Genomic DNA, 27608 nt, shown 5'->3' with positions numbered 1-27608 from the left:
TCCACCTCCAGGCTTTGGTAAATCCCTCCAGGGATGGTGACTCCAGCCTGGGCAGACAATTCCTGTGCCCAAAGACAAATCCCGTGCCCAAAGACAAATCCCGTGCCCAAAGACAAATCCTGTGCCCAAAGACAATTCCCGTGCCCAAAGACAATTCCTGTGCCCAAAGACAATTCCCGTGCCCAAAGACAATTCCCGTGCCCAAAGACAATTCCCGTGCTCAATCCCTCTTTCAGTGAAGAATTTCCCCACTGTGAACCCCACAAATGGAGGGGCACCACACTCCTAAAATGCCTTGAGGGGACATTGTTTAATGCCCCTAAAGGGGACATTGTTTGGGGCATGAAGACAGCCAGATCCTGGCCCTTATCTCCATATTCCACCCGGAATTTATGGACAGCACTGGACATGGCTTTACCTCCACAGCAACCCCAAAAATTCCCACAGGACCCTCAGAGGGGTGAAAAGCTCCCAGTGCCCACCCCCATACCCCCAAAACTCCCTTAGGATCCCCCAGTGCCCACACCCATACCCCAAAAGCTGCCTCAGAACCCTCAGAGGGGTGAAAATCCCACAATGCCCATCCCCACACCCCAAAAACCCCCTCAGAGCCAAGTGGTGCACATGCCCGTACCCCAAAAACTCCTTCAGAACCCACAGAGGAGTGAAACCCCTACACTGCCCATTCCCATATCCCCAAAACTCCTTCAGAACCCACAGAGGAGTGAAACCCCTACACTGCCCATTCCCACATCCCCAAAACTCCTTCAGAACCCACCAGTGCCCATCCTCACGCCCCAAAAAACTCCCTCAGAACCCGGTGGAGCCCATCCCCATACCCCAAACCCTCCCTCAGAACCCTCAGAGGAGTGAAAACCCCACAATGCCCATCCCTGTACCCCAAAACCTCCCTCAGAGCCCAGCGGTGCCCATCCCTGTACCCCAAACCCCCTCAGAGCCCAGCGGTGCCCATCCCTGTACCCCAAAACCCCTCAGAGCCCAGCGGTGCCCATCCCTGTACCCCAAAACCCCCTCAGAGCCCAGCAGTGCCCATCCCTGTACCCCCAAAACCCCCTCAGATCCCAGTGGTGCCCATCCCTGTACCCCAAAACCCCTCAGAGCCCAGCGGTGCCCATCCCTGTACCCCAAAACCCCTCAGAGCCCAGCGGTGCCCATGCCGTACCCGTGTAGGCCTCGAGACACTGGCAGTGGAACATGTCGGCCTCCCTGGCGTGGCAGGTGCCGCCGTGCTGGCAGGGGTTGGGCTGGCAGGGCTCGGTGCCGCACTCGCCCACGGCGCTGCCGTAGAGGACGTCGCCGGCGCCCTGGCGCAGCTCGTGCAGGCGGTTGTTGATGCCCAGCTGGCGGATGCAGCCCCGCAGCCCCGCCGAGGCCGCCGTGCGCTCAGCCGCCCTGAGGGGAACATGGCGTTGGGCCCTGGGGTCATCCCCAGGGGGTTCTGGGTTTGTCCCCAGGGGGTTCTGGGGTTCGTCCCCAGGGGGTTCTGGGGTTTGTCCCCAGGGGGTTCTGGGGTTTGTCCCCAGGGAGCTTTGGGGTTTGTCCCCAGGGGGTTCTGGGGTTCGTCCCCAGGGCGTTCTGGTGTTTGTCCCCAGGGGGTTCTGGTGTTTGTCCCCAGGTGGTTCTGGGGTTCATCCCCAGGGGGTTCTGGTGTTGGGCCCTGGGTTCATCCCCAGGCAGTTCTGGTGGGCAGCGGGCTCAGGCTGCCCATGGAGTGCCAGGGTGGGCAAGGTGGGAGGGATTCTGGAGTTGAGGGTGAGATGGAAGCCAGCCCTGCCTTGGCACCATGGCAGGGGCTGTGCCATGCTCATGGGACAGTGCCACCCTCATGGTCCAGTGCCACCCTCATGGGCCCAGTGTCCCCTCACAGTCCCAGTGCCACCCTCACAGACCCAGTGCCACCCTCAGGGGCCCAGTGCCACCTTCATGGGCCTAGTGCCACCCTCACAGGCCCATTGCCACCCTCACGGTCCAGGGCCACCCTCACAGGCCCAGTGCCACCCTCACGGTCCAGTGCCACCCTCATGGTCCCAGTGCCACCCTCACAGGCCCAGTGCCACCCGTCAGCCACAGTGCCACCCTCATGGGCCCAGTGCCACCCTCAGGGGCCCAGTGCCACCCTCATGGTCCCAGTGCCACCCTCACAGGCCCAGTGCCACCCGTCAGCCACAGTGCCACCCTCAGGGGCCCAGTGCCACCCGCCAGCCGCAGTGCCACCCTCAGGGGCCCAGTGCCACCCTCAGGGGCCCAGTGCCACCCGCCAGCCACAGTGCCACCCTCACAGGGCCATGTGCTCGTCGGGCACGCCCCCGATGAACAGGTCGGTGTCCAGGTTGAGGCCGTCGGTGCCCGGGGGGCTGTGCCCGCTGACGTGGGGCTCCCCATCCACGGCCAGGGCTCCGCTGCGCCGGTTCCGCGTCACCACCAGCCGGTGCCAGCGGCCCGGCTCCACGCGCACCTTGCTGGTCACCGTGCCCGTGCCGGAGCCGGTGTTAAACCTGCCGGGAGAGCCTGGTGCTTGTGCCCAGAGGTGCCACAGCTGGGCTGTGCCAGAGCTGCTGTGCCACTCAGGGACCTTCTTCCCTCCCTCCCTCCCTCCTGTTCTCCCTCCCTCCCTTTCTTATTCCCTCCCTTTCTTATTCCCTCCCTCCCTCCCTCCCTCCCTCCCTCCCTCCCTCCCTCCCTCCCTCCCTCCCTCCCTCCCTCCCTCCCTCCCTCCCTCCCTCCCTCCCTCCCTCCCTCCCTCCCTCCCTCCCTCCCTCCCTCCCTCCCTCCCTCCCTCCCTCCCTCCCTCCCTCCCTCCCTCCCTCCCTCCCTCCCTCCCTCCCCTCATTCCAAACCCTTGGATTTTGGAATACAAAAAAAGCCACTCTGGCGCTTTCCTCATTTGCCTTTTTCTCCCCTTTCTCCGCATTTCTTCTCCCAGTTAAAAAAAAACCTCACCAAAAAAAGATGTCTCAAAAAAACCCCAACCTCCTACACCTCGGAGCTTTTTGAAATTCAAAGTGAGACCAGCAGAGTTCACTTTGCCAAAAAGAGGGAATGATCTCCCTGACTATTCCAGCATCCCCCCCACCAAAAAAAAAAAAAATCCCGATTTTTGTCCACTTTGAGGCATTTTAGGATGCAAATTCCCTGTGCCGGGATGTAAATTCCCGGTGCTGGGGCTCACCTGAGCTCCACGAAGCCGCCCACCAGTGCCAGCGAGATGAAATCCTTGCCGTGTTTCTGGGCATTGTAGAGGAGCAGCCCACTGGGCTCCAGGGCCCGGAATTCCATGGAAATCCTCACCGTGTGGTAGGCCCTCATCGTCTTGAAGGCCAGGAAGGATTTGCCCCCGAAGCTGGGGATGAAGTACCCGACAGCTGCGGGGACAGGAGGGGACACGAGGACACAAAGCTGGGAATGTTCTCCCGCATGTGAAGGATGGGGTCCTGGGAATTATCCCTCCAGGGAATGTTCTCCTGGGAAGTTATCCTCCAGGGAATGTTCTCCTGGGAATTATCCCTCTAGGGAATGTTCTCCTGGGAATTATCCCTCCAGGGAATGTTCTCCTGGGAATTATCCCTCCAGGGAATGATCTCCTGGGAATTATCCCTCCAGGGAATGATCTCCTGGGAATTATCCCTCCAGGGAATGATCTCCTGGGAATTATCCCTCCAGGGAATGATCTCCTGGGAATTATCCCTCTCAGGGAATGTTCTCCCAGGAAATGATCCCTCCAGACACTCGGAGCACTAACCCCAGACTCCTCTGGTGACCCTGGGTGACCCCAGGTGACAGAGTGACACTGAGTGACACTGGGTTATGCTGGGTGACCCCGGGTGACCCTGACAGTGGGATGGGCTGGGTGACCCTGGGTGACCCTGGGTGACCCCGGGTGACCCTGACAATGGGGTGGGCTGCGTGACCCTGGGTGACCCCAGGTGACAGAGTGACACTGGGTGACACTGGGTTATGCTGGGTGACACTGAGTGACCCCGGGTGACACTGGGTGACCCCGGGTGACTCCAGGTGACCCTGGGTGGCCCCAAGTGATGCTGCCACGAGCTGGGACAACAGAGCAGCAGCTCCCGAGCTGTTTGGGATCAGGGTGGAGCCGGGGAGGAATTGCTCCTGCTCACCTTTTCCAGCCTTTTGGACCCACACGAGCTGTGGTGGCAGAGCTGGCACAGCTGGTGGCACCAAGCGCTGCCATGCCAGGGCTGATTTGGGGGCCGGTTTGCACCTCCCCCCGTCCCTCTGTCCCTACTCCGTGGTTTTGTAGCTGTTTCCCATCTCTGGAAGTGTCCAAATCCAGGCTGGAACAACCTGGCACAGCGGGCCGGCACCCCCGCCCACGGGAATGGGTTTTTCAGGCCCGCAAGGGGGGATTTTTTTGGGAGCAGCACGTACATTTGTCACACACAGCCCCTCCTCTCCCCGCGGGGCAGCTGCAGGTGAAGTCCTGCCCGTCGTCCTGGCAGGTGCCGCCGTGCAGGCAGGGCTGCGACTCGCAGGGCCGGGGGGCTCTGCCGGTGCCGGGGGGCTGCCGGGTGGGCTTCCCGCGGCCCCCGCCGGGGCTCGGCCTCCTGGTGCCGCCCATGGGCTCCGGGGGCTGGCCCGGGGCCGCGGTGGCCGCGGGGAGCCGGCGGGTGGTGGCCGGGGCCATGGTGGTGGCCGTGGTGGTGGTGACGGTGGTGGTGAAGAGCCGCGGGATCCAGTCTGGAACGCAGCACAGGGGGTCAGGATCGGGGGAAAAGGGTTGGGGGCAGGGGTGGGGCAGGGGTGGGGCAGGGTCAGGGTGGGTCAGTTTTAGGGTTGGGGTGGGTCAGTTTTGGGGTCAGGGGTGGGTTAGTTTAAGGGTCGGGGTGGGTCAGTTTTGGGGTCAGGGGTGGGTCAGTTTTAGGGTCAGGTGTGGGTCAGTTTTGGGGTCAGAGGTGGGTCAGTTTTAGGGTCAGGGTGGGTCAGTTTTAGGGTCAGAGGTGGGTCAGTTTTGGGGTCAGGGTGGGTCAGTTTTAGGGTCGGGGTGGGTCAGTTTTAGGGTCAGGGGTGGGTCAGTTTTGGGGTCAGGGTGGGTCAGTTTTAGGGTCGGGGTGGGTCAGTTTTAGGGTCAGGGGTGGGTCAGTTTTGGGGTCAGGGGTGGGTCAGTTTTGGGGTGAGGGTGGGTCAGTTTTAGGGTCAGGGGTGGGTTAGTTTAAGGGTCGGGGTGGGTCAGTTTTGGGTCAGGGGTGGGTCAGTTTTGGGGTCAGGTGTGAGTTAGTTTTAGGGTCAGAGGTGGGTCAGTTTTGGGGTCAGGGGTGGGTCAGTTTTGGGGTCAGAGGTGGGTCAGTTTTGGGGTCAGGGTGGGTCAGTTTTAGGGTCAGGGTGGGTCAGTTTTAGGGTCAGGGGTGGGTCAGTTTTGGGGTCAGGGGTGGGTCAGTTTTGGGGTCAGGGTGGGTCAGTTTTAGGGTCAGGGGTGGGTCAGTTTTAGGGTCAGGGTGGGTCAGTTTTGGGGTCAGAGGTGGGTCAGTTGTAGGGTCAGAGGTGGGTCAGTTTTAGGGTCAGAGGTGGGTTTATGGAGGAGCAGCCTGCCTGGTCCTGGAGGAGGAATTTGCACCCTAAGAGGCCTCAAAGTGGACAAAAATTGGGTTTTTTGGGATAGTGGTGGTGGGGCTGTGCCTCTGCCAGGCTCCATGTGCCCACTTTTCCCAGGAATTCTGGCAGAGATGGAGCAGGAGGAGTCCCAGACTGGCCACCCCCCTGGAATTCCAGGCTGAGCTCCATGCCACACCTCCATGGGCACCACCAGCCATATTCCATGGAAACAGGGGAATTTGAACCCCTTCCTGCTTTTCCTGAGGGTAAAACAATTCTGGGCCCTGGACTGGATTTCCCAGAGAAGCTGAGGCTGCCCCTGGATCCCTGGAAATGCCCAAGGCCAGGCTGGAGCAGGAGGATCCTGCCCATGCTCCGGATGATCGTTCATCTCCCAACCCCCAGCATTCCATGATTCCTCCGGATCCACCTGGGGAAGCTTTGGGAGGGTTGGAGCCGCAGCTGCAAAGCCCTGGCAGGAGCAGCAGAGCCCCCCCGGCATTTTGAAACCCTAATCCCAGGGCACTCACCAAAATCCATGAATTTGATGTGCTCCGTCTGGGGCTTCTTCACCAGGATGGTTTTTTTCTTGGAAGCTCGGATCTGCTTCAGCAGAGCCCCCTGGATATCGGCGGCCGTGTAGGACGTGGCTGATCCCAGCCGGGAGGGGAAGGGAGGGGAGCAACAGTGGAGATTCCAACGGGAATTTCCTTCCCATGACCTCCCCAAATCCCTCCTTTCCCAAGGAAAATAATCCTCCTTTCCCAAGGAAAATAATCCTCTTTCCCAAGGAAAATACCCCTCCTTTCCCAAGGAAAATACCCCTCCTTTCCAAGGAAAATAATCCTCCTTTCCCAAGGAAAACGATCCTCCTTTCCCAAGGAAAATAATTGTCTTTTCTCAAGGAAAATAATCCTCCTTTTCCAAGGAAAATAATCCTCCTTTCCCAAGGAAAATACCCCTCCTTTCCAAGGAAAATACCCCTCCTTTCCAAGGAAAATACCCCTCCTTTCCAAGGAAAATACCCCTCCTTTCCAAGGAAAATACCCCTCCTTTCCTAAGGAAAATAATCCTCTTTTCCCAAGGAAAACAATTGTCTTTTCCCAAGGAGAATACCCCTCCTTTCCCAAGGAAAACCCTTCCAGCTTCCTTAGGGTGCAGCTCCTCCCAGCTCTGCCCACATGGCAATTTTGCCGGATAAAAGAGCCAACCCCACTGAATTTTAGGATGGTTCTTTCCCTCTCCTCTCCAGCAGGGTTTCTCCAGCCAGAATTCCTGCTGGGAATGCCCCTGGGAATGGCCCTACCTGGGTCAAAGTGGGCCTCCACGATGACCCTGACAGCGCTGCTCTGGCCCAGGTCCCGCACTCGGATGCTCTTGAAATCCTTCCTGACATCAGAAGCACGGAAAAGCTCATCCAGCTGATTGGGAAGGAGCAAAGGGAACATCCTGGTTAACAGGGAGATCCTGGGATGGGGATCCTGCCCAGGAAAATCCCGACTCTCAGCCAGGCTTGCATTTGCTTCCAAGCCTTTGCAGGGAGGGAACAGGGATGTGCCAGTTCCAGCCGGTCCCTGCTCTTTACGGCAAAGGGAAGAACTGGATCCATAAATAAAGCGGGACAGGGAACCATTCCCACGGTGAGGAGGAGCAGAACGGAGCCAGAGCGGATCCACCTCACAGCTCATCCCGGGATTTCCCTTTGTGTGGCATCCCAGTCCTGCTGATCTCTCCCAAAGCCCTGCAAAGCTGCTCAGGAACTCGGGAAAATCCCGCCAAGCCTCACTCTGCATCCTGAAATCCCGCCTGCCTCCCCAGCCTGGCTCTGGGATGCTGCGGGATTTGTCAGGAGGGGCGGGAAGGACAGCGAGGAGCACCAGCCCCGGCCCAGGCCAGCACAGCCCGGCGGAGGCAAAGGCAGGAATTAACTCATTAACTCATTAATTAACGATCCCACGTTCCCATTTCCCCTTTGGGAATGGTGGCTGGAAAGGACCAGGAGCACATCAGGGCGGGGAGGTGGCACTGGGGACAGACCATGGCATCGGGAAGGGCGTGCCAAGGGGGACTTTTGTGCCATGGTTTTGTGTTTCCATGGAAAACCGGGAACCAGTGGAGCCCCCGTGGAGAACGAGCGAGCCGGAGAATGAAGATTTGGGGAGCTTTGCCACCCTTGGGCACACTGGGGACATCGTTATTGTCACAAGGGCTGCAGGAGCCACCTGGCCCAGCCCAGCTGCTCCCAGGGCTGCTCCAAGGGCTTGGAATCAGCTCCAGAGATATCCCTGCCCTTGCAGAGCTGATTTGTGGCTGCTCTGCCACCCAGCACTGCCTCAGCATCCCCAAACGGACAAATTCTCACCCCAAATCCACCCCCTCCCACAGGTGGAAGTGCAGGGGATTCTTAGAGGTGGGAGAGTGGATTTACACCAGGAATATCCCGCAGACATGCAGTTGAACTGGAGGGCAAAAGGATTTGGGGTATATCTTTGTCTCAGGGCTTTTCCCGAGGATAAAACACTTTGGGAATCCCAGAGGTGTCAGAACAGTCCCAGCATCGAGGTCAGGCTGGAAAAGGGATTTCTGATCCAGCACAGAACAAAGGGAAGCTGTGGCCAGCTGGGAGTCAGGCTCATCTCCAGGGAAGAAGCGAAAGGATGGCAGCAAAGGGCCTCAGGTTGCACCAGAAGAGGTTTAGGGTGGATATTAAGGACAAATTTCCTCCCTGAAGAGGCAGCCAGGCGCTGGCACAAGTTGTCCACGGCAGTGCTGGAATCCCTATCCCTGGAAGAGCTCGAGGAATGTGGGGATTGGGATGGGGTTTGCTGGTGAACATGGGGGTGCTGGGCTGGATCTGGTGATCCTGGAGGCCTTTCCCAACCTGGATCCTGAGATTGTCGGACTCCACAATGTGCGGATCCCACGGAACTCACCGCGCTCTCGATGCTCCGCGCCGTCTCCCCGAAGAGCTCGGATTTGGGGTCAGCCATCTCTGGGGTGTAGAACAGCTCCTGGCCCTCCACCTCCTCCAGGATCAGCACTCCTTGGAACACTTTGGTGGCTGGCAGAGGGAGGGAACACAAGACAAATCCCTTTAGCTGGGCAGGGGGTGGCGAGGGAGTGCCGGAGTCCCTGGGAAAGGGGGATGGCAGTGTGGGGGTAGTGCCAGTGCCGGGTTAGTCGGGATGGGACAGGGACAGCCATGGAGGATTAGTGCTGGAGCAGATGGCAAAGGCCAGGCTGGAGATGGCAGCTTTTACCAGACGGGTTCCTGCGGGCTCCGGCCCGGAGAGCAGCCCCCGGAGCTGGGGGACAAGAGAGACACGTTAGAGAACGCGCCACGGCAGCCAGGGGCACAGCGGGGCCGGGACAACGGGGACACCTGGCACGGGGCACAGCCAGCCCGGGCAGCCGACCAACCCCCCCTGCAGCCTCACCAGGAGTGCCAGGCCTGGGGGGCAGAGACAGAGAGATCCCATCCCGCTGGGGGAACCACTCACAGGCTTCCTCTTCCTTTCCCTTTCCCTTTCCTTTTCCCTTTCCCTTTCCCTTTCCCTTTCCCTTTCCCTTTCCCTTTCCCTTTCCCTTTCCCTCTCCCTCTCCCTTCTCCTTTCACTTTTCCTTTTCCCTTCCTCTTTCTCTCCTCCTTTTCCTTTTCTCCTCTCTCTTTCTTTTCCCTTCCCCTTTTTCCTTCATCTCTCTCCTTTTTCCCTTTTCCCTTTCCCTCTCCCTTTCCCTCCCCCTTCCCTTCACACAGCCGCTGTCCTTTATGGGTTAAAAAGGAAACTGGTGTTTTCCCAGAGGAAAAGGGGATGTCCCACTGGAACCCCAAGGAAAAAGGGAGGACTTCAGTGAGGAAAAATCTGGAACACGGCCCCTGATTCCTGACCCCAAAGTGATCCCAAACCTTCCCCCAGCCCCTGGGCACTTCTGTGTCATCCCTCTTGAGAGATCCCCAGCTCCTGACCCCAAGAGGACCCCGGAGCCCTCCCCCAGCCCCAAATTCACCTGGGCAGTTGCTCCCCTCTGCATCAGCAGCCGCGGTTTTGCCATCGGAGCAGCAGCCCAGGGGGGTGTTGTAGCACGTGGCCCTCTCGATGGCGGGCGTGGGCATCACCTGGCCTTCGTCCGGCTCCTCCTCACCTGGGGGACAGCGAGGGGACGTCGGGCAGCACCCCCTGCGCGCGGTGACCGAGCCGGCCCGAGGTGTGGGGCTGGCACTCACCGGCAGATCCGGCCCCGCTGGACTCCTGGTCCCCGCTGCCACCCGCATCCTGGTCCCCGCTGCCCTCGGCGCTGCCGGACTCGCCGTAGCCCGGCCGGCCGGTGGCCGCCAGCACGGGCACGGTGACCAGCGGGCGGACGGTGGCCTTGTGCACGCCGTGGGTGACCCAGGCCGTGGTGGCCGGCCTGGCCGTTGTCACACGCCTCGTGGTGGGGTGGCCTCTCTGCGTGGGCTCGGCTCGCGGCGATGGGGCGGTGGCTATCCCGGTGGGAACAGTGGTGGCCGCCTCGGTGGGGACAGTGGTGGCCGCCCCGGTGGGCTCCGGGGCCCGAGGGGGCGCGGGCAGCAGGAGCCGGTCCAGGGGCAGCGTGGGCAGCGGCGTGGGGGGCACCGGGGGGCCCGCGGGGGTGACGGACTCTGCGGGCAGACACCGGAGATGAGGAGGGGGAAGGCCGGGGGTGGCAGCGGGAATGGGGTGATAAACCCCGGGAAGGGAATCTGCTGTGGCAGGGGTGTCCCACAGGGTGGGACAGGCAGGGCCGGCCTCGGGACACGGGGTGGCACTGCCAGGGGACACTGAGTGGCACTGCCCGGGGGACCCTCAGTGGCACTGCCCGGGGGACACTCACAGTGACACTACCCAGGGGACACTGAGCATGGCACTGCCCAGGGGACACTGAGTGTGACACTGCCCAGGGGACACTCAGTGGCACTGCCCAGGGGACACTCACAGTGACACTGCCCAGGAGACACTCAGTGGCACTGCCAGGGGACACTGAGTGACACTGCCCAGGGGACACTGAGCATGGCACTGCCCAGGGGACACTACGTGTGACACTGCCCAGGGGACACTCAGTGGCACTGCCCAGGGGACACTCACAGTGACACTGCCCAGGAGACACTCAGTGGCACTGCCAGGGGACACTGAGTGACACTGCCCAGGGGACACTGAGCATGGCACTGCCCAGGGGACACTCAGTTGCACTACCCAGGGGACCCTCAGTGGCACTGCCAGGGGACCCTCAGTGGCACTGCCCAGGGGACAGAGTGACACTGCCCAGGGGACACTCAGTTGCACTACCCAGGGGACCCTCAGTGGCACTGCCAGGGGACCCTCAGTGGCACTGCCCAGGGGACAGAGTGACACTGCCCAGGGGACACTCAGTTGCACTGCCCAGGGGACACTCAGTGGCACTGCCCAGGGGACACTGAGTGGCACTGCCCAGGGGACACTCAGTGTGACACTGCCCAGTGACACTCACCGTGGCACTGCCCCAGGTGCTTGACCGTGATGTGCTGGCCCTGCCTGCAGGCGATGGTCTGCAGCTGGCACTGGTCCCCATAGGTGACACCGTCGGAGCCACACACCTGGGGACACAGGGGACACTCAGCTGCACCTCTGGGCCCCTCCCGGTGACACCAATGGGGCCCTGCAGGCTGGCAGCGTCTCTGGGGCACAGAGGGACCCAGCGTGCCTGGGGGGGACAGGGGGCTCACAGGTGCCACCTGCACGTCCCCCCTGCCAGGCAGGGAACAATTCCTGCCTGATTCTGTGGGAGAGAGACCCCTGAACGTCCCACCCCAAACACCCCTGAGCACCCCACACACCCCTGAGCACCCCACACACCCCTGAGCACCCCAAACACCCCTGACCACCCCACACACCCCGAGCACCCCAAACATCCCTGAGCACCCCAAACACCCCTGAGCACCCCACACACCCCTGAGCACCCCACACACCCCTGAGCAACCCACACACCCCTGAGCACCCCAAACACCCCTGAGCAACCCACACACCCCTGAGCACCCCAAAGGCGCCGTCCCCAAACCTTGGTCATGTTGGCCTCGGAGCACAGCGGGGACGGGCACTCGCAGTGGGCGAAGCCATTCACCTCCACGCACGAGGCCCCGAAGTCACAGCTCAGCTCCTCGCACGACCTGGGGGCTGTGGGGTCTGGGGACAGGGAGAGCAGCGATGCATGGAACATCCTGGGCAGGCAGCGGCCAAAATCCCAGTTACAGCAGCCAAAATCCCAGTAACAGCAGCTAAATCCCAGTAACAACAGCCAAAATCCCAGTAACAGCAGCTAAATCCCAGTAACAACAGCTAAAATCCCAGTAACAACAGCCAAAATTCCAGTAACAACAGCCAAATCCCAGTCACAGCAGCCAAAATCCCAGTAACAACAGCCAAAATCCCAGTAACAACAGTCAAATTCCAGTCACAGCAGCTAAAATTCCAGTAACAGCAGCCAAAACCCCAGTAACAACAGTCAAAATCCCAGTAACAACAGCCAAATCCCAGTAACAACAGCCAAAATCCCAGTTACAGCAGCTAAAATCCCAGTCACAGCAGCCAAAACCCCAGTAACAACAGCCAAAACCCCAGTTACAGCAGCCAAAATCCCAGTTACAGCAGCTAAAATCCCAGTAACAGCAACAAAAATCCCAAACACAGGAAGCAAAATCCCAATTATATGGGAACAAAAATCCCAATTACACAGGACCCAAAATCCCAAATAAACAGGAACCAAAACCCCGGTGATGCAGGAACCTAAATCCAATTATATGGGAAGCACATCCCCAATTATCCGGGAATCCCAATTATAGGAAGCGAAATCCCATTTCCTGCAGCCCCCAAACCCCAGAGGAGCAGGAAGGGGGGTCCCAGGGGTGCCCCGCACCTTCCTGGCAGGCGGCGGTGCCCAGTTGGCCGCCGTGGGGGCACTGGTTGCACTTCATGCCCGTGACGCCCGTCCGGCAGGAGCACAGCCCCGACATCTGCTCGCAGTCATCGCGCACCGAGCCCACCGGGTCACAGCCGCACGCTGCCAACGGGAACACCGTGAGCGGGGAACGGGGGACACGGGGATGGGCTGGGGATGGGGGATAAACACTGGTATGGGGTGGGGATGGGGGAAAAACAGTGTTATGGGGTGGGGATGGGGGATAAACACTGATATGGGGTGGGGATGGGGGAAAAACACTGTTATGGGGTGGGAATGGGGGAAAAACCCACAGTTATAGGGTGGGAATAGGGGAAAAAGGGAAAAACCACAGTTATGGGGTGGGAATGGGGAAAAAACATTGTCATGGTGTGGGAAAGGGAAAACCCCAGAGTCTGGTGAGGGATTCCCTCCAAAATCCAAGGAAAGAGCGAGGAGGAGGGGCCAGGCAGGCCGGGATGACCCAATGGCCTCTGGTGACCCCAAAGGGGACCTGGAGCCACCGCAGGGGACAAAAGGGACAAACGTTGGGGTTCCTGAAGTGGCCAAAGGCTCGCACAGGGTGGGCTGGGGATGGCCCACCCCTGTCCCTTGGGGTGACACCCCTGTCCCTTGGGGTGACACCCCTATCACTCAGGGTGACACCCCTGTCACTCAGGGTGACACCCCTGTCAGTGTCCCACCCCTGTCCCTTGGGGTGACATCACTCTCAGTGTCCCACCCCTGTCACTTGGGGTGACACCCCTGTCCCTTGGGGTGACACCCCTGTCACTCGGGGTGACACCCCTGTCACTCAGGGTGACACCCCTGTCAGTGTCCCACCCCTGTCCCTTGGGGTGACATCACTCTCAGTGTCCCACCCCTGTCACTTGGGACAACACCCCTGTTCCTTGGGGTGACACCCCTGTCACGCAGGGTGACACCCCTGTCACGCAGGGTGACACCCCTGTCACTCGGGGGTGACATCCCTGTCAGTCAGGGTGACATCACTATCGTTATCCCACCCCTGTCACTCAGACCAGTGTCCCCTCACTGTCACTCAGGACTGTTCCCTGTCACTCCGGGCTGTCCCCAGCCATCACTCCAGGCTGTCCCCAGCCGTCACTCAGGGCTGTCCCCAGCCGTCACTCAGAGCAGTGTCCCCAGCCGTCATTCAGGGCTGTCCCCAGCCATCACTCCAGGCTGTCCCCAGCCGTCACTCAGGGCTGTCCCCAGCCGTCACTCACGCGTGCAGCCGCTCCTGCCGTCGGTGACGATGCCGCGGAAGTTCCAGAAGCCGGGCTCGCAGCGGTCGCACTTGAGGCCGCCCACGCCGGGCTTGCAGGAGCACTGGCCCGAGCCCGGGTCACAGGAGCCACCGTAGGAGCCGTAGGGGTTACACTGGCACGAGCCTGCAGCGGGGACAGCAGGGACAGCAGGGACAGCCTGTCACCGCTGCCACACCCCTGTCACACTGGTGTCACACCTCTGCCACACCCCTGTCACACTGCTGCCACACCGCTGTCACACTGCTGTCACACCCCTGTCACTGCTGCCACACCCCTGTCACACTGCTGCCACACCGCTGTCACACTGCTGTCACACCCCTGTTACTGCTGCCACACCCCTGTCACACTGCTGTCACACCTCTGCCACACCCCTGTCACACTGCTGCCACACCGCTGTCACACTGCTGTCACACCCCTGTCACTGCTGCCACACCCCTGTCACACTGCTGTCACACCGCTGTCACACTGCTGTCACACCCCTGTTACTGCTGCCACACCCCTGTCACACTGCTGTCACACCTCTGCCACACCCCTGTCACTGCTGCCACACCGCTGTCACCGCTGCCACATCCCTGTCACACTGCTGTCACACCCCTGTCACTGCTGCCACACCCGTCACCGCTGCCACATCCCTGTCACACTGCTGTCACACCGCTGCCACACCGCTGTCACCGCTGCCACACCCCTGTCACACCCCTGTCACTGCTGTCACATCCCTGTCACACCCCTGTCACCGCTGCCACACCCCTGTCACCACTGTCACACCCCTGTCACCGCTGCCACACCCCTGTCACATCCCTGTCACCCCCTGTCACATCCCTGTCACCACTGTCACACCCCTGTCACTGCTGCCACACCCCTGTCACACTGCTGTCACACCGCTGTCACACCCCTGTCACCGCTGTCACACCCCTGTCACTGCTGCCACACCCCTGTCACACTGCTGTCACACTGCTGTCACACCGCTGTCACCCCCTGTCACATCCCTGTCACTACTGTCACCGCTGTCACACCCCTGTCACTGCTGTCACCCCCTGTAACACCGCTGTAACACCGCTGTCACCGCTGTCACACCCCTGTCACACTGCTGCCACACCCCTCTCACACCGTTGTAACACCGCTGTCACCCTGGTCCCACCACTGTCACCCCCTGTCACTGCTGTCACCTCCTGTCACCCCACTGTCACCACTGTCACCCCTGTCACAACCCATCACCCCTGTCACCCCATCACACCCCTGTCAAACTGCTGTCACCCCTGTCACTGCTGTCATCCCGTCACTCCCTGTCACCCCCTGTCACCACTGTCACCCCTGTCACTGCTGTCATCCCGTCACTCCCTGTCACCCCCTGTCACCACTGTCACCCCTGTCACTGCTGTCACCCTCTATCACCCCGTCACCCCAGTCACCCCTGTCAGTCACCCCCCATCACCGCTGTCACCCCTGTCACTGCTGTCACACCCCTGTCACCCCCTGTCACACCACTGTCACCCCTGTCACTGCTGTCACACCCCTGTCACCCCCTGTCACACCACTGTCACCCCTGTCACCCCGTCACCCCCTGTCAACCCCTGTTCCTCCACTGTCACCAGCTGTCATCCCCTGTCCCCACTGTCACCCCCCTGTCACCCCGTCACTGCTGTCACCCCCTGTCACTGCTGTCACCCCCTGTCACCCCCTGTCACTGCTGTCACCCCTGTCACTGCTGTCACCCCCAGTCACCCCTGTCACCCCCTGTCACCCCCTGTCACTGCTGTCACCCCCTGTCACTGCTGTCACCACTGTCACCCCCCGTCACCGCCCCGCTCCCCTCCGCCAGGCCGAGGCCGCCACCATCCAGAGCTCCTCTCCCATTAACATCCGAGGGGAAGGAAGTCATTAGAGGCTGATTATTAATTCATTAACGAGCGGCTTGATGGCGGCAAGGCGGCCAAAGAGAGACAGGGACACGCTGTCCTTGTCCCAGCGGGAAAGGGACAGCAAGGGACAGCAAGGGACAGCAAGGGATAGCGAGGGACAGCGAGGGACAGCCGGGGACAGCTGGGGAGCAGCGCAGAAAGGGAATGTCCAGGGAATTCAAACTGCTCCTTACGTGGTGATAACCCCCGAGGGACACGGGGGAGACATAGGGGGGGACACGGGGGGAACATGGGGAACACGGGGGGACACAGAGGGGACACAGGGAGGACATAGGGGACACAGGGAGGGCCACGGAGGGACATGGAGGGGACACAGGGGTAACACAGCGGGGACACAGTGGGAACACAGTGGGGACACAGGTGGGACACAGGGGACACAGGGGGGGACACGGGGGGACACAGGGGGGACAAGGGGGGACAAGGGGGGACACGGGGGGGACACGGGGGGGCACAGGGGGGGCACAGGGGGGACACAGGAAACCCAAAGATGGTCCCTGGCAGAGTGATGGAAATGCTCCTGTCCCCTGGAGCATCCCCCTGGGCAGCACCCCCACATCTCCTGCAGCTGTTCCCATTATCCAGCTGCTGTTCCCATTATCCAGCCGCTGTTCCCATTATCCAGCCGCTGTTCCCATTATCCAGCCGCTGTTCCCATTATCCAGCACTCCCTGCTCAGGCATGATCCCAGCCCGGAGTTGTCTCCATGGGCTGATGTTTTCCCCCATCAGGCAGCCACAGCCTCAGCTGCTGAGAGCCTTTCCGAACGCTCCCGCTGGCTCGGCTAATTAGTGAATAAATATTAATGAGCCACCGGCCAGCTCAGCTTCCTGCACAGGGGGTCACCACCTGTCACTGGGCCACCGGCAGGTCCCCAGGTGACGCCTTTCCCAGCACAGAATATTCCGGTCACCCAGGCAGGCGGAAACCCCTGAGCCCAGCAATGGGTTGAAGGCACCAAGGCCCTGGTAGCACCTCTGGGGACATCCAAAGGGGACTCCACCAGCCTGCCCTCCCCCATTCCAAAGGGATTTAGGCCTGGGAGTCGGCTCAGGGATTTTGGAAGGATGGAGGATCACCAGCAGTGGGAGGCTGTGGAGGTCAGTCACCTCTCTCAGGACCAGAGGAAAAGTTGCACCAGGGGAGGTTCAGGTTGGATATTTGGGGAGATTTGTTGACTGGAAGAGTGGTCTGGTTTTGGAATGGGCTGTCTAGGGAAGCGGTGGAATCGCCATCCCTGGAAATGTTCAGAAACCATCAGGATGCGGCACTTGGGGACACGAATTTGGCAACAGGGGAAGGCTTTGCCAACTTCAGCATCCCAGGATCCAACAGCTGGGGAGTGTCCACATCTCCTCGGGGCCAGGACCCCAAATGCCCGCTGCAGCCTCCCCCAGCGGTGCCTGGGAGCCCCGAGGTGGCACTCACTGGGACATCCGGCCGCTCCCACGCCCAGCGCCAGCGTGACGTTGTCCGGGCAGCAGCCGTAGACGCTCTGGCTGCAGTGCGTGACCAGCAGGGGCGGCGGGGTGGTGGCCAGGGCTGCGGGGGGAGGACAGCGGCGCTCGGGTCACCGCAAATCCTCCTGGGGACGCTGGGAACCGGAGGGGATGGCCGGGGGATCTGGGAGTGGGGACTGGAGGGGATGGCCAGGGGATCAGGGACTGCAGGGGATGGCCGGGGGATCCGGGAGTGGGGACTGGAGGGGATGGCCGGGGGATCTGGAGGGGATGGCCGGGGGATCCGGGAGTGGGGACTGGAGGGGATGGCCGGGGGATCAGGGACTGGAGGGGATGGCCGGGGGATCTGGAGGGGATGGCCGGGGGATCTGGGAGTGGGGACTGGAGGGGATGGCTGGGGGATCCGGGAGTGGGGACTGGAGGGGATGGCTGGGGGATCCGGGAGTGGGGACAGCAGAGCACAGGGACACGGGGCGGTGTCCCCTGTGAGCAGTTCCTGCTTATTCCCAGGGAAAGGGCATCAGGGACATGCCCAAGGGACACACCCAGGGGGCACACCTGGGGACACACCCATGGACACACCCAGCAGGGAGGGGTGGCTTCCCTCAGGGGGCACACCCAGGGACACACCCAGGGGATACCCAGGGACACACCCAGGGGAAACACCCAGGGGATACACCCAGGGGACACCCATGGACACACCCATGGACACACCCAGCAGGGAGGGGTGGCTTCCCTCAGGGGACTCACCCCTACAGGCTCCCTGGCTGGTGACAAAGAGCTCCTGGCGTTTCTCACACCGCGTCTTCTTCAGCTCGCACTCGCTGGCGTAGGTGACACCATCAGAGCCACACACCTGCCAGCACAGTGAGGGGACAGCTCAGGGGTGTCTGTCCTGGCCCGGGGTGCCCGTGTGCCCGGGGAGGGCCGGCAGGAGGGCAGGGCTCACCGGGCTGCGGGGCACGGCCAGGCAGGTGAAGTCACACACGCAGGGCTCATCCTCGGCGTCCTCGTCCCACCAGCCCCCGAACTGCCGGCACCGCTCCTGCTCGCACTCACTGCCATCTCCCGAGCCAGAGCCCCCCGAGCCGCACTCTGGGGACAAGGACACGGTGGCACGGGGCTCCCTCCCAGCGGGGCAGAGCCGGGGGACGCGCAGGGGACAGGGACAAAGGCCCGTCCCGGTTTGAGGACGTGTCCAGAGCTGCACAGACCCGTCCAAATCCCAGGAAATTTCACCTTCCAGCCCCAAATTCCTGCCCCAGGTGGACGAGGCAGGTGTCCCACTGCTGGCGGGGGTTGTGACAGTGCAAAGGGGCTCGGAGCAGGTGGCCCGAGCTCCTCCTTCCCCAGCTGTGCCCACCCAGCTGCTGCTGGCTTGGGTGGCAATCCCGCTCCATGCTGGGATCCAGCTCCTCTCCCCATCCCAAACCCACCTGCACAGGGAGCTGGGGATGAGCTGGGGAGGGCTGGGATTTGGGGCAGGGAGAGGTTTGACATCCCTGACGCTCTGCAGGAAGCTGCAGCCGCAGCAGCAGAGATGTGGCTGATTTCAAAGGCTGATGAAAGGGGAAAAGGAGAGGGGGGAAGGGGAACCCGGCCCTTTTTATGGAGTGATCAAAGCCTGGGCTTTGGCATTACACAGAGAATTATTCAGGCTCTGCTCGCAGAGGGACAGCAACCTGAAATCCCCCGAGCGGGGCTGTGATCAAACACCCTGTTCTGTCTGTTCCCCTCTCCTCAGCTCTGCCCTGCTCTCACGTCCTTCCCAGCAGCACCACGTGTGCCAGGGAATCTCAGCTCCCTCCCTGTGCCAGCAGGAATCCGCAGCTTTCCCCACTGTGGGAAAATTCAGCAGGTTCTTTATTTTTAGGCTCACCAAGCAAGGTAGAGCCGACCCCAAAACCTTCCCTGGAGCTCTGCTGGCTCAACAGAGCCATGGCATGGGTTGGGTTGGGAGGGAGCCTAAAGATCATCCAGTTCCAAAGCCCGGCCAGGGGCCAGGATGCCAGGGATGCCATTGGAGAGGGCAAATTTACACGGGATGCAGAGACAGGACAAGGGGGAATGGCTTCAAACTGAAAAATGGGAAATTCAGGTGGGAAATAGGGGAAAAATTCCTCCCTGTGAGGGTGGGGAGGCCCTGGCTCCAAGGGTAGTTTGGACAGAATTGGGAAAAACTGGGATAGCGGAATGGGGATTGGAATTAGAAGGGGGCTGGCACAGAACTGGGGGTGCTGGGGGTCCTGTGGGGCACAGAGGGCAGCAGGGAAATGTGGCTGGCACAGGACCTGCTGTTCTGGGGGGTTTGGGGTCTGATGGGGCACAGGACCTGCTGTTCTGGGGGGTTTGGGGTCTGATGGGGCACAGAACCTGCTGTACTGGGGTTTTGGGGTCTGACATGGCACAGGGTGCTGTGAGGGACACGTGGCTGGCACAGGACCTGCTGTTCTGGGGGGTTTGGGGTCTGGCAGGGCACAGGACCTGCTGTTCTGGGGGGTTTGGGGCCTGATGGGGCACAGGACCTGCTGTTCTGGGGCGTTTGGGGTCTGATGGGGCACAGGACCTGCTGTTCTGGGGGGTTTGGGGTCTGATGGGGCACAGGACCTGCTGTTCTGGGGGGTTTGGGGCCTGATGGGGCACAGGACCTGCTGTTCTGGGGGGTTTGGGGTCTGGCAGGGCACAGGACCTGCTGTTCTGGGGGGTTTGGGGCCTGATGGGGCACAGGACCTGCTGTTCTGGGGTTTTGGGGTTTGACAGGGCACAGGACCTGCTGTTCTGGGGGGTTTGGGGTCTGACAGGGCACAGGGGGCAGCAGCGAAGCTCCCGGTACACAAACCCTCTCCCCTTTCCCCCAGCCGTGGGGGCAGCAGGACCAACCTACCGTCCTCGCAGGGTCCCATCCTGGCCACCTCGATGCTCCTCTGCAGCTGGCACGAGGCCACCTGCAGCTGGCAGGGGCTGCCGTAGGTGACGCCGTCGGTGCCGCACACCGGGGCCGGGGGCTGGCGCTCGCAGCGCGGGCACAGGCACTGCCCGGCCACGCAGCGGCTCCCGAAGGAGCACACAGAGCTGCCACACGACTCTGGGGCACAGGGAGGGACACAGGGAAGGACACAGGGAAGGACACACTCAGCCACCCCAGCGGCTCCCGCAGCCGCTGGAGCTGCATCCCGGAGCCGGGGATTGTCACCTCATCCCTTAGTTAAACCCCACAAATTATTGGGTGCCCACCCTGAGCGTTTCGGATTGCCCAGCAGCTCTTTCTGGAGGAAAAATCCCATTTAATGGTTTATTGTGGGAGTCAGCTGCCACCCTCACCCATCCTCCCCCAAACTCTTGGAGAATCTCACCCCAGAACACCCAGCCCCAGCTGCACAGGTTTTTATGAGGCTCGAATCATCATGGCAGCTTTTGTCCTAATGAAGAAGCTGAGCAGGGCTTTTAATTCATTAAGAAATTAGCCCAGACAGCTCCCCCGGCTGGGGAGTGGGGAGGGGAGGCATGAACAAAGAGGAATTGACCCCAGGGGATGGAGGGGAGGGAAAGGATCAAACAGAGCCTCGTGCTCTCAGCTCTGCTGCTGGCTGTTAACACGTTTTTAGCCTAATTCCCGACTCTGCCCCATGGACATTAATCCAATTTCTTTGCTTGGCTCAGACAAATAACATGGGGGGCACTTCCAGCGAGGGAGAAACCCAAACCAGCTGGAGCTAAAAAGCTGCTGGAGAGCCCCAAAATATCCAATTATTCCAGAGGTTAAAGGGATGGTCACTCGGGCAGGGCACGCGAGCGACCAAATCCAGGATAAAAGTGGGATCAGAGCAGGACGAGCGGGGCCGAGCATCCTCTCCCTGCCCCCTCAGCAGCCCCAGGGTGACCCGGGGGACACAGGGGACGCTGGCACACTCACGGCAGTGGCCCTGGGCAGCCACCAGGATGGTTTTCTGCTGGGTGCAGGCGCGGACGTGCAGCTCACACTCGCTGCTGTAGGTGTTGCCGTCGGTGCCGCAGACGGGCTGAGCCGAGGGCACGCACTCGGTGGGGCACACGCAGCGCCCCGTCTCTGCCTCACAGATGGCACCAAACTGGCACTTGCCACAGCGGTCTGTGCAGGGAGAGGGGAAAAATCAGGATTGAAACAGCACAGGAGGTGTGGGATTTCACGGGAATCGTGGAATTGTCTGGGTTGGAGTTAAAGCTCGTCTTTAAGGGACACCCTCTGCTCTCCAGGGTGGCTCCAAGCTGGACGCTTCCAGGGATGAGGCAGACACAGCTTCTCTGGGCAACCTCGCCACCCTCCCAAAATCCCACCCAAAATCCCACCCAAACCTCCCAAGGCAGCTCGGAACCAAACCAATGCAGAAATAAAACTCGCTGCAAGGAAGGGATGCAGGAGCAGGGAGAGGCTGGGAGGAGAAAGGCAAGAACTCCTCTAAAAGCCATCAGGGCCCTGAGAAAGGGGCTGAAGTGTCACTGTCACCACGGCTGTTCCAGCAAAGAGGTGGGAGAGATCACAATTACAGGGAGCAAGGAATCAGCCACCGGCTCCAGGCGGAGAGGCAGCAGATTCCCACAGGAAGATGTGGTGGGAAGGGGAATTCCACCTTCAGCTTGATTGTTTTGCTGGATATGCAGGTGTAACATCACACCTGGCACACTCCCAGCCAGGCTGGGGGCACAGAAAACCTTGATTTTGTAAAAATTCCCCTCTCCAAGCAGCTCTCCCTCCTTGCAGGAGACACCAGCCAGCACATCCCCTGACTCCTGGGTATTCACTGATTCATCCTCCCCTCCCAACACCTCCCTTCCCTCCCTGCCAGTCATTTCACCAGGAATTTGGCTCCAAGGTGCTTTTCCTGCTTTTCTTTCACACAGCAGCTGCTGCCTTGGCAATGGGGAGGAGGAGGAGGCACCAACCCCCTGCTCGGTTCCTGCTGTTGGCCTGGTGGTTTTTATCCTGGCCTGGATGTTTTTATCCTGCCCTGGAGGTTTTTTCCTGCCCTGGTGATTTTTATCCTGCCCTGGTGGATTTTATCCTGCCCTGGACGTTTTTATCCTACCCTGGAGGATTTTTTCTGTGGCAGAAATCCTGGCCCATGCTGGGGATCTGTGGCTCGAGGGGATGATGAGAGCTGCCAGCTCCTGATTCCCAGCATGAAGGTTTGGGGCAGAAAATCTGTATTTTGATCAATCTGCCATTAGCTCAGCCCCACCTGAACATCCCAAAGATTTGGTTCTGGGAGAATCCAGTTTAGCCAAGGCTGTGCCAGGCTGCAAACCCTGACTGGCACAGGGGGCAGAGGGAAGAGCCTGGAGCAGGGAATGGGCACGGCCCTGAGGCTGCCAGAGCTCCAGGAGTGTTTGAAACCACTCCAGGGTGGGATTGGTGGGGTGGATTCAGGGATCCTGTGGATCCCAGCCCAGGATATTCTGTGGTTCTGTGATACGGGAAGGTCTGAGCAGTGTTTGGGTTCTCCTCAGGGACTGGGATGGCTCCTGCTGACCTCACCCCAGGGCAGGGAGGGTCAGGGACAGCGCCAGACCTGGTGTGCAGTGTGGGGGACAGCTCCTCACTCATCCCGAGCACAGGGAACAGCTCCTCACTCATCCCCAGCACAGGGAACAGCTCCTCACTCATCCCAAGCACAGGGAACAGCTCCTCACTCATCCCGAGCTGGGGGAACAGCTCCTCACTCATCCCGAGCACAGGGAACAGCTCCTCACTCATCCCAAGCACAGGGAACAGCTCCTCACTCATCCTGAGCACAGGGAACAGCTCCTCACTCATCCCGAGCTGGGGGAACAGCTCCTCACTCATCCCGAGCACAGGGAACAGCTCCTCACTCATCCTGAGCTGGGGGAACAGCTCCTCACTCATCCCGAGCACAGGGAACAGCTCCTCACTCATCCCCAGCACAGGGAACAGCTCCTCACTCATCCCGAGCTGGGGGAACAGCTCCTCACTCATCCCGAGCACAGGGAACAGCTCCTCACTCATCCCGAGCACAGGGAACAGCTCCTCACTCATCCCCAGCACAGGGAACAGCTCCTCACTCATCCCCAGCACAGGGAACAGCTCCTCACTCATCCCCAGCACAGGGAACAGCTCCTCACTCATCCCGAGCACAGGGAACAGCTCCTCACTCATCCCCAGCACAGGGAACAGCTCCTCACTCATCCCCAGCACAGGGAACAGCTCCTCACTCATCCCCAGCACAGGGAACAGCTCCTCACTCATCCCGAGCACAGGGAACAGCTCCTCACTCATCCCGAGCACAGGGAACAGCTCCTCACTCATCCCCAGCACAGGGAACAGCTCCTCACTCATCCCGAGCTGGGGGAACAGCTCCTCACTCATCCCGAGCACAGGGAACAGCTCCTCACTCATCCCGAGCACAGGGAACAGCTCCTCACTCATCCCCAGCACAGGGAACAGCTCCTCACTCATCCCGAGCTGGGGGAACAGCTCCTCACTCATCCCCAGCACAGGGAACAGCTCCTCACTCATCCCCAGCACAGGGAACAGCTCCTCACTCATTCCGAGCCGGGGGAACAGCTCCTCACTCATCCCGAGCACAGGGAACAGCTCCTCACTCATCCCCAGCACAGGGAACAGCTCCTCACTCATCCCGAGCTGGGGGAACAGCTCCTCACTCATCCCGAGCACAGGGAACAGCTCCTCACTCATCCCGAGCTGGGGGAACAGCTCCTCACTCATTCCGACTGTCTCCCAGCGAGGAAGGAACATCCCGGGTGGGTTCTCGATCCTCTCCTGCCTCCACTGAGCTGGAACAGCCCAAACCCTCTGTGCCCACAGGCAGCGTCACAGCCGGGCTCAGGCACCAATCCATGTGCACCGGCACACGGATGGACAACTGCAACAGCCGAGCAACAACCGAACAACAACCAAACCACAACCAGACAGCAACTGCAACAGCCGAGCAACAACCGAACAACCACCAGACAGCAACTGCAAAAACCAAACAACAGCTGAACAACAACAGAACAACAACTGCAACAACCAAACAACAGCTGAACAACAACAGAACAACTGCAACAACCAAACAACAACCAGATAGCAACTGCAACTGAGCAACAACCGAACGGCAACTGCAACAACCGAACAACAACCAGACAGCAACTGCAACCGAACAACAACTGAACAGCAACCAGCTACTGCAACAACCAAACAACAGCCGAACAACAACCAAACCACAACCAGACAGCAACTGCAACAACCAAACAACAACCAAGCAACAACTGCAACAACCGAACAACAACCAAACAACAATCAAACAGCAACTGCAACAACCAAACAACAGCTGAACAATAACTGAACCACTGCAACAACCAAACAACAACCGAACCACTGCAACAACCAAACAACAACGAAACAGCAACTGCAACAACTGAACAGCAGCTGAACAACAACCAAACAACCGGACAGCAACTGCAACAACCAAACAACCGGACAGCAACTGCAACAACCAAACCACCGAACAGCAACTACAACTGAACAACAACTGAACAACAACTGCAACAACCGAACAACAACCAAACAGCAACTGCAACAACCGAACAACAACTGCAACAACTGAACAACCGAACAGCAACTGAACAACAAATGAACAGCAACCAAACAACCAAACAACAACAATTAAACAACCAAACAACCAAGCAACAGCAAAACAACAACAACGAAACAACCAAACAGCAATGAAACAGCAACCAAACATCAACCTCCAGCCCAAATGTCCCCACAGAGCCCCTTGTGCTTGCCCCTGATGTCCTTCTGGAGCACACAGGCCATGAACAACAACAAAACAACAACAACAGAACAAGAACCTCCAGCACAAATTTCACTTCAGGGCCCCTTGTGCTTCACCCTGACGTCCCTTTTGAGGTCACAGGCCAACAACAACAACAAAACAACACCAAACCCCAAATCTCACCACAGAGCCCCTTGTCCTTGGTCCTGACGTTCCTCTGAAGGACACAGGCCATGAACAACAAAACAACAATCCCACCCAAAATCTCACCACAGGGCCCCTTGTCCTTCATCCTGATGTCCCTTTTGAGGACACAAGCCAACAACACCAACAAGAACAAAACAAGAACAAAACAGGAACAAAACAAGAACTTCTGCCCCAAATTTCACCACAGGGCCCCTTGTCCTTGGCCCTGATGTCCTTTTTGAGAACACAGCCAACGTCACCACCACCAGTACCACGATCCCAGCCCGTCCTTACCGCAGGGCCCCTTGTGCTTGATGCCGATGTCCCTCTGGAGCACGCAGGCCATGGCGCGCAGCTCGCAGGGGTTGCCATAGGTGCGCTGGTCACTGCCGCACACGGGGTCGTAGCGGCCCTGGCACTGCTGCTGGCACTCGCACACGGCCTCCTGGTTCTTCACCACGCACGTGGCCCCGAAGGCGCACTCCACGCTCAGGCAGGGGCTGGGCGCGCCCAGGTCTGCGGAGGGGACAGGAGAGGCGCGGGTGGCTCGGGCGGGTGGCGGAGCGGGACGTGCCGGCGTCCCACGGGGACACCTGCCTGCCCCAAGCCGTGGTGAACGCGCAGAGCTGCGGGGCTGGCCCCCAGCCCGGCCCCTGGCCCCTCCATGCCGCCCCGCCATGCCCGGCTCAGCACGGTCCCCATGCGTGGCAGAGGTTAGGGGTGGGCAGCAGGCACGGGATCTTCTCCCCCGCACGCCGGGAACGGGATTCCCACCTCGGCCCCTGCCCGGAAATGGGAGCAGCAGCAGCAGCACTGGCAGAACCTTCCACAAAGCTCTCACAGGGAGAGTTCCCTTCCCTGGGATCCACACCTGGGATCACACTGTTCCCTGAAAAGCTCGTGGGGTTCCCCAGGAGGAGCTGGCTGGAGAGGACATGCTTGGTTCCGCCACACCGCTCATCCCCTGTCCCATCCTCCTCCCTCCTCTTCCCAAGGAGGGGACAACCCGTGTCCTTCTCTCAGGCCAGCCCTCAGGAAGGGACTGCAGCAGAGCCCTGAGCCTGCCAGGGGCTGGCAATTCCCCAGCTGGGAGGCAGCATTCCCTCTGGATCTGAGATCCCTGCCCTGCACCTCCCCTGGGTGATGCTCAGTGGTGACAAAGTGCCAGCAGAGAGCAGAGGCCATGTCCCACTCCCTGCTGGCAGGGACATCCCAGGGCTTCATCCCAGCTCCCAACCAAGAATTCCCTCCAGGAATGCCCCCCACCAGCCAGGAGCCGAGGTGGCTGCACTGCTGGGGACAGAGGACGCTGCCCAGGGGCTGGCACGAGGAAAGGACACCACGGGTTCCATGGGTGCTGGACAGCGACAAGGACACAGGACAAGGACGTGGGGGGACAGACAATGCGGCCCGGAGGAGATGGAGCAACAGCAGACACAGCCCAGCCCCGGCAGCGAGGCAGGCACGGAGCAGAAAGCTGGGAAAGGCCCCTCTGGAGAGGCCCTGGGCACCTCCCCTGGCAGCAGCACGCTGGTGGCAGCTCTGCAGAGCAGCAGCCAGGCTGGAGCCCTGTGCCAGCCAGCCAGGAAGGGCCCGGGAATGCCCGGATCAGGATCTGCCTCTGGGAAGCACCTACCAAGTCACAGCCCAGAGCCAAGGGTCTGCAAAGGAACAGGGAGAGGGGGACAGTTCAGGCACAAGGACACAATCCAGCCCCTCTGCAGCTCTGTCCCCAGTGTCCCTGCAGCTCCGAGCGCTTCCCCAGCACCAGGAATTGCTCTCTGGGGAGCTGCCCCCGGCTGTTTCCTGGTTTTGTCCCTTAACCGCGTCCCCCCAACACACAGACACAGCTTCCATGGGGAAATTCCCTCTGGACAGTTTTCCTGGGCATGAAGCAAAGATAATCCCTGGTTTGAGATCCAGGCTCACCCTCCTGCCTTGGGAAGCACAGGAATGGGAGTGGGAGCACCGGGAGGAGCCAGCCCTATTGGAGAACCCGGCCCTGACACTCCCCATCCTTCTCCAGCAGGAACACGCTGGAGATGCAGCACGTGGAATTCCCAAATCCCAGCCTGGAATATCTCACATGCAGCCTTGGGCACCTCCAGACATCTCAGGGGCTTTGGAACTGATTTTGCTGTGGGTGGGAGAAGCGAGGACCTGCTGAGCTGGGCTTTAATGCAGACCTGCTTTGAGTCCTGGCCCTGCTCCACCCTGGAGGGAGGGAAACTGAGGCACAGGTAAAGCCCAACTCTCTCTCTGCACCCTGGGTGATGCCAGGGCCTGATCCTGTACCTGCTGCTGAGCCTGGAAGTGCTCCAGACCAGGCTTGGAGCAGTCTGGGCCAGTGGGAGGTTCCCTGCCTGTGGCAGGGGGCTGGAACTGGACGATAATTTAAGATCCTTCCAACCCAAAGCATTCCCTGGCTCTGAACAGACACCTAGCCAAGCCCAGGGATCTGGGAATCCCAGATGTTGGGAA

At 60.4% G+C, this 27608-nt stretch overlaps 1 protein-coding gene across 1 annotated transcript in view; it reads right to left on the bottom strand.

Moving 5' to 3' along the window:
• The window catches only part of AGRN (agrin), a 101347-nt gene that overhangs the window by 15093 nt on the left and 58646 nt on the right, over positions 1 to 27608 (bottom strand). Inside the window, 19 exon segments of the mRNA XM_058855444.1 lie at positions 1184 to 1413; positions 2301 to 2516; positions 3191 to 3383; positions 4414 to 4722; positions 6105 to 6224; positions 6881 to 6995; positions 8508 to 8635; positions 9583 to 9717; positions 9800 to 10216; positions 11062 to 11167; positions 11629 to 11753; positions 12484 to 12627; positions 13752 to 13916; positions 17138 to 17251; positions 17920 to 18025; positions 18119 to 18264; positions 20054 to 20254; positions 21083 to 21277; positions 25422 to 25643. Coding sequence (XP_058711427.1) covers positions 1184 to 1413; positions 2301 to 2516; positions 3191 to 3383; positions 4414 to 4722; positions 6105 to 6224; positions 6881 to 6995; positions 8508 to 8635; positions 9583 to 9717; positions 9800 to 10216; positions 11062 to 11167; positions 11629 to 11753; positions 12484 to 12627; positions 13752 to 13916; positions 17138 to 17251; positions 17920 to 18025; positions 18119 to 18264; positions 20054 to 20254; positions 21083 to 21277; positions 25422 to 25643 — 3387 coding nt within the window.

The sequence above is a fragment of the Poecile atricapillus genome, chromosome 22 (genome assembly GCF_030490865.1).
Source record: "Poecile atricapillus isolate bPoeAtr1 chromosome 22, bPoeAtr1.hap1, whole genome shotgun sequence".
Taxonomy (NCBI): Eukaryota; Metazoa; Chordata; class Aves; order Passeriformes; family Paridae; genus Poecile; species Poecile atricapillus.
Note: the sequence above shows the minus strand (reverse complement) of the source record. Positions and strands in the feature narration are given on the sequence as shown.